Raw genomic sequence first — 12887 nt, 5'->3', positions numbered from 1 at the left:
GAAGCAAAGTGACTGAGGATGTTGGCAAGACTGTCAGTGAAATGACAGGTTTGAACTATATGAGGCAAAGTAAACAGAGGAGGCTAATGGGGCTCAAAAACCTGGAGCCTCATCAAGTCAAATAATGGGGACCTCGCTACCCAGGTAAACACTGGGAGAACCAAAGATAAGGGAGAAAGCAAGCAATTCTCCCACTTCAGCCTCCCAACTAGATAGGACTACAAGAGTGCATCACTATGCCCAGATGGAAGTATTTAAATTTGAAATGTCATAGATGGATACTAAAGGTGATGCTAAAATCCACAAAATAGTTATGAGAGTGAGTGGGGAAGTGGAGAATTAGTACAGTTGTAGAGAGGGCAAGCTGGTGAAGAAGTCATTATCAGGAATGCCAAAAGCCACTTTGAAGGATTCACATGAAAAGGAAAATTATGAGCAAGGTGCCAAAGTCAGCCTGAACAGGGATCCTAACCAGAACTTGACAGTGCTAACAAAGGTAAATAACTGAGTCTAAAAATAAGGGGTAAGGATAGAAGAATTAAGCTTTGAAACCAGTATCAGGACAAGAACAACAGCAATCCCATCTTCTAACCAAGAGATACAAGGAACATGAAAGAATGAGCAGCATTCACTTGAAAGAAGTACAAGGAAAGCAGTGTTATCAGAAGACAACCAGGCAGGAGGAGGGGGGAACATCAGTTAAAAGATGTTGAGATATAGGGATGTTTGTTTACTTTAGAATGTTTTCAGAATAATTTTTAGTAAGGAAGGGAGTAGTGGCAGAGTGAGGGAGGATATCAGAATTACAAAGAGACATAGGGAGCGAGTATAAGAGAGGTCAGATCACATGGCTTACAGTTTGGGCAGTGACCAAGGACAACAGGGATGTGGGGTAATGCTGGCCACAATAAGATGTCCATAAGTAATCCCAGAAATTTGTGGTGGAAAGGAGAGATCTTCAGGAGGAATTAGTCATGGCCTGGACTAACTTCCAAAAGACTTCTGATCCAATTGAATAGGCTGGAAATGTAATTATGTGGTTCCTAGGACTACTACCATGCGTTAGAAACTACTCTGTCCTTGCTTGGGAAACTTTCTTAACTTCTCTGAAAACCATTTTAAAAAAATATTTTTTAGTTGTTGATGGACCTTTATTTTTATTTGTTTGTTTATATGTGGTGCTGAGTATTGAACCCAGTACCTCACATGTGCTAGGCAAGTGTTCTACAACTGAGCTACAACCCCATCCCCAAACTCCATTTTTCAAATAAATAAAACCAGGATAATTCAATCTCACAAGCTTATTGTAAGGATTAAACAAAGCAGTGCATATGAGACACCCACCTCAAAATTAAACTGTCATGTATCTACTTTCTTTGGCCTGGCACCAACTAAATGCTTCACAAATTAAGTACTCATTGCCTTAGAAAATATCTGACTTATTAGTCAAATAAGGGACAATAGAATACTTCCCTCTTAGCCTCAGTCCTAAAGGAATAAAGTAATCAGGACAACAGAATAATGTCACACAGCCAGAGAGAAGGGAAGGAAAGATCTGAATAGGAAGATTTTCTGGTACGTGCTGGCTTGTGTGACCCAGGATGGCATAAGTCAGTTCCCCATGGCCTACTCTCTGGAGAATAACATCCAAGAGTAAAATCTACAGAGCTGACAACACATAGGTATAAATCCTCCTCCTGCCCACCACCACTAACCCAAATACAAATGTTCACAAAAAGATGAACTTGCATTTGGTCCTTGGTACAGAAAGCTGATGTATATCTTCAATCTCCATACGTAGAGTACATCCTGGCTACATGGGACTGCCATTTGGGTAAATCCCAAGTGTCCTGTTAACAAAGTTGTTAGCTATCTCATATACCTGAGGTTAATAAATGTAAGTTTATAAACTAAAGCACACTGAAGAGTATTCAACAAGATATTTTACGATTTTTAAATAAGTTGCCAAGATTTTTTAGAATTACCAAAAATGTTCAATTTTTTTTTTTTTTTTTTTTTTTTTTTTTTGGCGGTGCTGGGATTGAACCTAGGGTCTCACATGGGCCAGGCAAGCACTCCACCACTGAGCCATACCCCCAGCCCTCACTCTCTAGTCTTTAACAATCCCACACAGACTGTCTCACTTACACAGAGGTACTAACACCAACATCATATCAAGAACTAATCAAATAGTACTTAAACACATTGCACTGGTATTAGAATAAGTAAGGTTCTCTGGAAGGGAAATTAAGTTATAGTCACAGTGTGTGCAACTGTGCACACATAAAATTCTGACTGCTATTAAATATAAAAATTACAAAAAAATAACGGGATAAAACGGAAAGTGATTTCTATTCATTCTAATATTTTATTTTATATTCTATAACACACTTAATTTTCTATAATACAAACTTGTTAATTTATTTAAATATTCAAAAGATGAATTAAAATAAACATTTCAATTCAAAAGTTCTACAATAACAATATGTGCCCACAGACATAAGAATGACTACAGAATAGAAATGGCAGCAATATAGCTTTTGAGACTATTCAAATAAAAGTATTCAAATTTCAATTCATTCAATCCCTTTGAATCTATTTCTCTTCTATTTCTGGATTCTAAACTAAAGGAGTCAAAGACACTATGTTCCTTCTTTTATTGTTGAGAGTTATTTCCTAACTCTTGAAATGACATGCTAAACGAATGGTGTCCTTGCAGGAGGGGTACAAGGAGAGATGGGTGTAATACAAAGAGTAACAAAGTCTAACAAAATGATCCCAATATTTGTAGTAAATTTGGGTCACAACTGTAAAGATGAGATGCTCCATTTTATCAAGGAAGAACCAATTCCCTGCAAAACAGTAGACCATCACTTTGTTTTCAAGAACATTTCTATAATATGCATGATTGTTGTAAGTTTATCTGTTAAAACTAGACTAATACTTTAAAATTTGAAGCTGGTTTAATTAAGAGTCAGAACCACAGAAAGGATGAAATGTTAACATTAAGTGGGCTGGGGTTTTAGATCAGTGGTATAGAACTTGCCAACCATGTTGCAAGGCTCCAGGTTTGATCCCAGCACTGAAAAAATACAAAAACAAAATACCACTTACCATTCACTACACTGATTCTCAACTAAGAAAGTATTCGGAAGTGGGTGGGAAGGAGAGGAAAGCATGGTCTATAAGTAACCTGAGTTTCCTCAACCCTCAGGATCTATGTTCCTTCCCATCCAGATTCTCCTTCAGTCTGTCCCATCTTCATAGTAGGAAATGCCCCATTCTGGAAAATCAATACTAAAGTACAGATGAAAATCTATCTCATCTCTTAGGTGTTCTGAGAGCATATGTTTCAGTCAATATTCCCAACTTACAATGCTCACTTTGTAGATCTGGAAAATAAGGCTCTGCATTGTTAACTATGGAGACAGCTTACCCAAGTCCCTTGTAAAGAGTCAGGCCATGTTCACATAGAAACATGTTGGATACTTTATGACTCCACTCCAACATTCACTGATTTGACTAGGAGGTGATTATCCAAACCAAGGGCAACCAACCCATTGGGTAAATCCCAAGTGTCCTGTTAACAATTCATTTGCAATGAATTGGCACAAAAGCAAAAGCTGTGCACATGGCCTACTCCTGAAATTCTGTGCTCAGAAAAACACAAGAGAGAAAGCAGTATTCAACATAAAAAGTAAAGGGAGTGAGGCGAAGGAATAGGAGTAGGAATGAGGAGTTGGGACAAGGTGAAGTGTATACAGATGAAGATCTGACAAGTAGGCAAATGCTTACACAGTATAATAATAAGAGATATAAACAGACAACCAAACCAAAGGACAATGGTAGAATTCTAGGGGGAGGATCTATAAATTTTCACTGAATGTAGTCTATAGGATCATCTTGGAATCAGAATTAAAATATGGCTCCAATTTCTGCAAGATGTCACTCCAACAAGATTAATGTTTTATCATTTTACACATGTTCTTTCAATAAGCTATCCCACTCCAAGCTAGTATAAATCTCTGTTCTGTGCAATCTAGGAAACATCTAAAACAATATGAGAACGAGCTGTCCAAAGTCAAAGAGCTTGGCAAAAAGTTAGACCAGTCAACTCCCAGTAGCCAATGGCCACTCTCCTACAATACTACACCAGAAAGACAATTGAATTGGAAAGGGTCAATTTTATAGTATATGAGTTAAACCTGAATAAAGGGAAAAAGGGTAACTAGAGACAAAGTCCAGAACACAGCAACTAAAATTAACACTAGAGGAATTTTCAAGTAAAAACCGAATAATAATATGAATACAGAAAATAAAAGGCTACAAATCTCTTGAAGTTTATAAAATAATAAGAAGTAATAGATCTTGGGACTGTGGTTGCAACTCAGTGGCAGAACACTCGCCTAGCTGACTTAGATCCTCAACGCCACATAAAAATAATTAAATAAAGATATTGTGTCCATCTACAATTAAAAATTAAGGAATAGATCTTAGTTGGGTGCAATGACACTGCTGGCCTATAATCCTAGCAACCTGGTATGTGAAGATCTTTGCCCCATTCTCTGGTTCTCTGAGTAAAGATATCCACCCCTTCAGATGAAAGAGGTAGGTTTTTTTGTTGTTGTTGTTGTTTTTTAAGCATTATCTTTAATAATAAACAATGGGAATTCATGTGCCTAACAGCTTCAAATATGTTTTGGTACAAAAATATTTTTAAGACTATGTAAAAGAGAATAGCCACACCTCACAGTATATGGCTTGGTGTCAACGTCAGAGGTATGATACTGGGAAGGATGAACCAGAGGCCACTCCATTAGGGAATTTAAATATAACTTTATTATTTTCTTCAAATTACAAAAGTACATATTTTGTGTAAAGTTTTCTAACAGTACAAATATAAATATTTTGAAAAAGTGCAAATTTTGCCATAATCCAGCTCCTAGAGACAACTAATATGAAGGATTGGGTATATATGCTTCCAGATACCTTTATCTGCATGCATATTCTTATTACCCAAATGCATTCATATCTTACAAAAAAATATTTTGCAACTTGTTTTTTCTTATCTGTTAACATCATTTTTCTATATAATTACACACAGATCAAACATATAACACCTGCATATTTCACAGCATGAATATACCAGTTTACTTAACCATTTTCCTACTGACACTTAGGTTGTTGGCACTTCTCTTCATTAATACAAAACTTTAGGTATTAGTGAACATGTATCTCACACACTTGTTTGACTATTTCTTCCAGGTAAATTCCCAGAAGTATTATTATTAAAATGACATCCTCATTTGAAAATAACAAGCTAGTACTAATCATGGCAACCCACAGTTAAGACTCTAAATAAACAGGCCATGGGGCAGAACCAGTCCAGCCAGGAAATGGAACACTAAGGCTGAGTCAACAAGGCATAGGACTCCTGATTTTCCTGGTGAAGAAATCCATACTATCACTGGTGAAGAGGGGCAAGTGCAAATTGTCAGTCTTCTGCCCTCAAGACAATCAGAGGTCCCCAACTGCATCCAAGCCTGGATAGCCTGACTGATAACAGATCATTTTGAGAGACCAGCATTAAATATATAGAATATAAAGGAAAGAAACTGAGGCATGCAACTAATTCAAAAAGGAAAAGGAGGATAAGAAAGATTCATTGCTATTTTTCTTTAAAACACTGGTTAATTTACCTTTTGCATAATGTAGGGAAATAGCACTGGATTTCATAGTGATCCCTCGTATCTGTTCATCTTCTCTGCTGTCCATGTACCTTAGCTGGAAAAAACGCAACATATGCAATGCATCTTATTGTTCATGATGTTTTCCCTTTAATCCATTATTATGATAAAATTACATATTAAGTCAATCTTGAATTCTTGAGCTAAATCTATTGGGCTATAAGAAGTAACTCTTTATATAATGCTGTTTTGTTTATTAATAATTTTTTTATCCACAATCATAAAGTTGGCATGAGATTTTCCTTGTCTGGAACTATCTTTAACAGACTTGGTCTGTTATTCCATTCATATGACTTGGAGAGTATCCCTGCTGTTGAATTTTTCTTCCCTGTATTTTTGAATGGTTCAAGTAGAACTGAAATTACTTGTTCCTTTAATATCTGAGAGAACTGGACAGGTAAATCATCTGGGGTTTTTCTTTGTATAAGGATTTTTGCCAGCCATTTGATTTCTTAAAATACTACACAATTATTCTAGTTTTCTATTTCTTAAGTCTAATTTTAGTAAGTTACCATTTTTACATTTCATCACATTTAAGATTATTTAAAGCTGTTTATTATATCCTATCTTTATCTTTGCCTGAGAGTATGTATACATACATTCTATATTGGTGCACTACAATTATACTTAATAATAAGATTCTTTATGCCATCAATCTCATTAGCTTTCTATAAAATATTTTTTAATTGTAGATGGACACAATATCTTTATTTATCTTTATGTGGTGCTGAGGATCAAACCCGGTGCCCCACACAGTGCAAGGCAAGTACTCTACCACTGAGCCATAGCCACAGCCCCTCATTAACTTTTTTAATCTGCAGCATTTTTCTTTCCCTAATATCATTTATTTCTGCCTCTTTTCTATTCTTCTTGATGAATCTTGCTGATATTTGTCAACTGTATGAATTTTTTAAGTAATTCATGCAAACGTCCTTTTATACACTATACTTCATATACTTCCAAAGTACAGTGAGCCACAGTAAGGACATTTGCTGACCAAAGGTATCATATGCCTCAACAATGATAAATTAAAAACAAATTTTCTAGTTGTGATAATCATGAATTGTCTACACTGCTAATAATTTTAATTAGCAGACTTGATATTTTTAGGGCAATTTTAAGTTTATAGAAAGACTCGAAAGTATAAAGGGTCCCACAAACCATCCTCACAACATAGTTTCCTCCGTTATTTATATCTTTTGTTATTGAATGGTATGGTATACTTGTACAACTGATTAATCAATATTGATATGTGACTAAACTCCATAGTTAGTATTTGGGTTCACTCTAAATGTATGATATGTCCATCATTTTTATATTTATTAGCTGTGATTTTGGTTAACATGATCTTTTCTATAAAATGTCTATTTTCTGCTTCACTAACTTTATTATTTTCTTCCATCTTCTTACTTTAGAATGACTATAGTTCTACGTTCCCAGGTGGGAAAAGCACAAGCACTTCATTCTTATACTCCACCTCATAAGATGGTCTCAGGTGCCCAATTCTACCTTTCTTTCTCCTTGTCTACTCTATTAATTCACTTTTGCTTCTCCACCTCCTCATCTATTCCCTGTCACTTGATAAATCCTGCAAGCTATATATCCTAGATTCATTAAAAAGAGGAACATCTCTTTATTTTTCTACTGCAAAGTAAATTATTCCAAGCTGGAAAGTCACAGCCAGAAAGAAAGATCTTTTTCAATTCATTTCCTAAAACATTATTTTCATTATGATCCTCAGGCTTAAGAAGCCTTCCTATGGCACTTATATGATACTTAGGTTAACCTTCAAGATCTTCTGCAATCTGACATGTTCCATTGGTACATTTTCTCTCCCACTGGTCTTAGGCAAGGGGTCCACTCAAATCAAGCATAACACAAAAGCCTTACCCACATTATTTCCCACCACTTAATGGTTTTTGTGCCTTTCAAACCATCTAATGCATTGACCAGTGAAGAACTTCTTTGTGAAATCTCTCACAATTGTATATTATTTGACTTAATACAAAAACTCCTTATAATTTGTACTATATAAAGTAATACAAAGCAATATAAAAATAACTATTTTTCTCAACATCTATTTTATCTTGCATAATAGATTCTGAGATGCAGGATTATGTTTTATACTCTTTTAGATCACTGGAGAACACTGCAAACAACTTATAATATTGTACACTCACTGAAATGTGACAAATGTTTATTAAACATAACAAATACCTTGCCTGCCAGGCGGCTGGAGATGATCCCATTACTAGATATAAGACAATCAGCAAGAGTAGTTTTTCCTGTTAAAATAACATAAATTAAAATCTATGTAGTCTTTAGAGGGGATTGGGGGATAGACTTACTCACAAATTTAATGTCTGATCATAAGAATTAGTTTAGCAAGGATCTTTTATTTACCTATGCCAGATGACATAAGACAAAAGATATATTTTAAGAATTTTATAGACTTCTAAACAGAATATCATCTGGAAAGACATAGAGGCTAGTACTTCATAGTGGTGTAATCACTATGCCAATCCAAAAGAGAACATAACTGACAAATTTTATAGCTACTAAAATCTGTCCTATATGAATTTGGTCAGGTTAATCACAATTATTATATCAGTCATCCCGTATTCACAATAGCTAATCATGCTTATAAACTGAAGCCCCTGAAAGTACAGAATGATAGACAGAAATCATGTTCAACATCTCTGAAAGGTATAATATCAGGTAATATATCATCAAGAAACAACAGAATATCATCAATATATCATTGAAATGTAATATTAAAATATCATTAACAATATCATCAAGAACAATAGTCTTCTGCCACGTTTCCCCATGCAAGCCCTAATTGGTATGTGTTAGTTGTTAATACTTATTTACTAAGGAAATTTACCCATATCTATTACTATTGCAATTTAAGCTATGGAAGATAATCATCTACACTGTAACATATATAAACAGTATCCAAATATAAACCTAGAATTTACTTTATAATAAAAAAAAACTTCTTTGTATACTTAAGTATATAATTATAGTTACCTTTATCAAACAGACTACCACTAAAGTTTACAAAATTTCAAGGGATATAAATAAGTAACTTTGTTTAAAGAATTCCAGAAGTATATAATACTTACTACAGATGGGTTGGTCTAACAAAAGGAAAAGATTTTCTCTTCAAGACAAGTCCTTATTACACTCCATGAACTTCAACAAAACTATGAATTCCATATAATAATTCAAACCACAGACCAATCAGTAGGAATACTGAAGATTTTTAATAATATGTTATCTATTTGCCATGTGAAGGTTATGTGTTAGCATATAACACTAGAGCACCACTTTCCTGCTACCCAATAAAGTGGAATTCATTCTAGGCATGAAAATCATGCTCTTTCCATGTTCCAAGAAAGCAGGGACTTTGCTTTATTTATGACTGTAACTCTAGGACCAGAGTAATGCTTGGCATATGAAAGACATACAAGGGTTGGGGGGGGGGGTGGCTCAGTGGTAGTGTGAGGCACTGGGTTAGATCCTCAGCACCACCACATAAAAATAAATACATAAAATAAAGGTATTGTGTTCATCTGTAACTAAAACAATATTTTAAAAAAGACTCAATAAATAGTTGAATGAATATGAATTAAAAGTTTTCTAAGATAGTACCCATTTAAAAATTTTAAAGAAGAAATTTAAAATAAATTGCTCTGCAAACATACACACCACTGACTTTTCACATGATTTAATTCACAAAGATAAACAACTTATCAGACTTTGTGGCCTCAAAATGTGTGTCGTATAATTACAAAAGCTCTGGGGACAGCAGGGTAAGTCACTGGATTTGTATGTAAAACTCATTCTCAGTTGGCTTCACCTATAAGGTGATCTATAACCACCTAACCTCTTTTCTGCCTTTCAATCAATCCTAAGCACTCTACCAGTTTAATCTAATCTACTATTTGACTATATCAAACTTAGTTTTATTTTTTTTCTGCTAATGGCTCCCATGTCCTCATAAAAAATGTTAATGATCATTTTCATAATGAAGTATTTAACTTCCTTCCAAGGGATTCTCATTATCATCACATTTAATCCCTATAAGATAGCTATGATTTTCATCTGGTATACATATGCTGCATACTGAAATTCAAGAAGGCAAAGAAACTTAAAAATGAAGTTGAAAATAAATTCAGGATGTCTAACTCCAGAGCTGAAGCACTTAACCCCTAACTTACATGTAGCCCAGTGGCTATGAAGAGTTCTATGATGTAGGATCCAGCCTGCCCTTTCATCTCTATGATGGTATATAAGTTTTATTTCACATGCCCTTTCCAATCATTTTGCCTCAGCAACCAGAACTCAGAAGGGGTCTGAAACCAATAGCAGGATTAGCATGAAGCAGCGCTATGATATTACAGCAATGTCTATGTAAATCACATGTATCATGCTTAGCTATTCTTGCATTTATAGTGTCCTGGGCTTCAGCCACATGTATTTTCTTCTTCCCAGGCTGACACACTGCCACTTGAAATGTTTGTCTCCATTTGTCATCTTCAGATCGCCTTCAAAGATCACCTCTGATATTAATTATGCTGTGAAACCTTTTCTTAACTCACTATGTCCCAACATCCCATATATAGGACACCTATAAAAATTTTTGTCCTATAAGTGGGATTCTGGGACATAGTGGGTTAACCCACCTCTAGCTTCCCAATCCTCTAGTTTTCTCAGTGGTCACAGTCTACTTTTTCTCATATTGCCTGCTTCATTCCTAAAGCTTCCTCAATAGGATATAGGACAGGTGTCCCACTCATAAATGTCTGTGTCCTGATATACCTACCAAAATTCCTTGAACTTAGCAGATGTTCAATAAACATTTGATGAATTAAATAGGATCACATAACAAAGGCTCTAAGGACACAATATCAAGATTACAGCTGTTTTACAAAGTCATTTCAAAAGTTTTTCATATTTGAACAAAAACTGAAGTTCTGATTTAGGAACAAGGTGACATACTATATAGAAAAATGCTAATAAATAGTTAACCATGTTCATATCATATGTTTTACAGCATGCGTTCTTGACATCACACACACACAAAAAAAAACTTTTAAAAGGAGTAAGACCTACTTCTTCGACTGCCCACAGGTTCAATTTACTGAGACATGCCTTGTCTATTAATGAAAACTAGCCATTTAAAAAAGGTTCTTACCATGGTCAACATGAGCCAAAACACATATATTCCTGATGTTAGCAGTGTTTTTCTGGAGTTGAATCATCTTATCCAAACTATTGAGCACCATGGTTGCTCACTTCCTGTGATTAAAAATAAAAGATGTATTACAAATTACACAAGGACTAAAGGTCCAGGCAAGGGAAAAAGAAATTTAAGTGCTGGGAGCTGAAAAAGATTTCTCAGATCCCTTAAACCAAGACTCAAATGAACGTTTATAGATGAGACATACCAATCCAGGCCCAAGACCAGCTTGAAAGTCAATAAACTGTACTTATGGAGTACTTATTCTGGATGGGAAGGCTATGTTGAATCATGGAGCTCCTGGGTGCTGGGTGCAGTGACACCAGTAGCCCCACCCATGGATTCGTACTCTGACCAACTCTTCCAGGCCAACGACAACCCTAAGAAGGGTCAAATGCAGCAGGAAGAGAAGATGTTGACGTCTCTCCCTTCCCCTAAATCCCTGGTTCTAATATTCTAGCTCCCTCTTATCCGCGGTAAAACACTCGGCTTTATACTGCCTACAGAGCCTGAAAAAAGTTTTGAGTCACGTGCTTATGAACCAAACAGGTGCACTGCCGATCTTTCTTCCCTTTTCAAATGAAAAATCTCAACTCCACCTGCCCTTCATCTTCGCGGGGGCCCCAGATTCGTAGGGTTTGATGTTGAAAATTTTAAGGACCCCAAGTCCACACGGAAAAGCCTCTGGCCCCGGATGGGAGCTACCGCTGGATGCACGCCGCGTCGGCTCACGACCGGTCTCCCCCCGCCGCCCCCTCGGCCCAAGTCCCTCCTTACCGCCAGCACGCGGGAGGGCCCTCCTCACCAGCTCCGGCTCTCTGCCCAACACCGCACGCTTCAGCTAGGGCTCCGCAGGCCTGAACGCCTGCGTTCTGGGGGCGGGGCTGGCTGACGCGCGACCTCTGACCCGCCGGCGTCTCTGCGCCACCGGAAGCCGGCGCCGCGTCAGTTGCCGGGATCCCGCGGTCGCCTAGACGACGGTGGGCGCTGTAGATATAGGTGAAAAAATCTGCGGGTGCTGAGCGCTGCGGATCTAGCAGTGAGCCGAAAACATGAGGAGCAAGTGTTTGTGTCAGATCTGTACCTGCGGGTAAGAATGGCTGGCATAGCGGCGGGCCGGGAGACCTTAGGGGACCCAGTGGCCCTTCGGGCACCCCACCTTGACCCCAGCACACCGGGAGCGGCGGCGCAGCGACGCCCCCTCTTTGGCTGGGTCGGGGTACAATGTTTCTTCTTTGTAGCTAGAAACTAGTTTCCAATTTCTTTATGCAAATTGGAATAGCATCTGGGCCAGGTAAACAGTAAGTGAAGCCACGGCGGTGGCTAGTAAGCGGTGGATCCGACTGGTGAGTGCATGCCCCACCAGAATAAATAATAATAATAATAATAATAATAATAATAATATATATATAAATATATATTTATATAATATATATAATATACATATAAATATATATAAATTATATATTATATAAATATATATTATATATAAATATAATATTATTATTATTATTATTTCATTTAATTTAAAAGAACAGTGGTCAAAGCCATTAGTTGGCAACCAGTATTACACATTCTTTCATCTCCAGCTTCCCATCCTCCAACCCAAACCGTATTCCCATATTCCCATTCTGTCTAGGTGGCCCTCATTTGGAATCTGCCTGACAGGTAAGGCTGTAGTCCCCATCCAGAAACCCAGAACTCTCTGTGAGTCCTGCCTAACAACCTTCCACTACCTATAAACACACTCTTTTCCTTCCTTCCCCAGCTTCACTGTTGACCCAGGGATGAGATCATTATTTGCTAGATAAGTATATGTCAATTCCTTGCTATTTCTTAATACCCTTAAAAGGGAAAACACCTGCATGTTGATGGAAAGCAGTTTGTCTACT

The 12887-nt window shown here is 36.8% G+C and overlaps 2 protein-coding genes across 3 annotated transcripts in view; one reads left to right on the top strand and one right to left on the bottom strand.

Annotated features, from left to right (window-relative positions):
* EFL1 (elongation factor like GTPase 1) overlaps positions 1–11916 on the bottom strand; it is a 144127-nt gene extending 132211 nt beyond the window's left edge. Inside the window, exons 1-4 of one of the 2 annotated variants that reach the window (XM_081293595.1) lie at positions 11801–11916; positions 10951–11054; positions 7965–8032; positions 5700–5784 (exon numbers count right to left, since the gene is read on the bottom strand). In XM_081293595.1, the coding sequence (XP_081149721.1) occupies positions 5700–5784; positions 7965–8032; positions 10951–11041 (244 nt within the window). In that variant the 5' untranslated portion in view covers positions 11042–11054; positions 11801–11916. Of the gene's footprint in view, positions 1–5699; positions 5785–7964; positions 8033–10950; positions 11055–11772 lie in introns of both variants that reach the window. The other variant, XM_081293594.1, reaches the window with a different exon arrangement.
* A 31-nt stretch (positions 11917–11947) lies between these two features.
* Positions 11948–12887, top strand: part of SAXO2 (stabilizer of axonemal microtubules 2) — a 30442-nt gene continuing 29502 nt past the window's right edge. The window contains exon 1 of the mRNA XM_081293598.1: positions 11948–12085. Coding sequence (XP_081149724.1) covers positions 12048–12085 — 38 coding nt within the window. The 5' untranslated portion in view covers positions 11948–12047. The remainder of the gene's footprint in view (positions 12086–12887) is intronic.

This window comes from Spermophilus citellus (genome assembly GCF_964194105.1).
Source record: "Spermophilus citellus genome assembly, chromosome: 4".
Taxonomy (NCBI): domain Eukaryota; kingdom Metazoa; phylum Chordata; class Mammalia; order Rodentia; family Sciuridae; genus Spermophilus; species Spermophilus citellus.
Note: the sequence above shows the minus strand (reverse complement) of the source record. Positions and strands in the feature narration are given on the sequence as shown.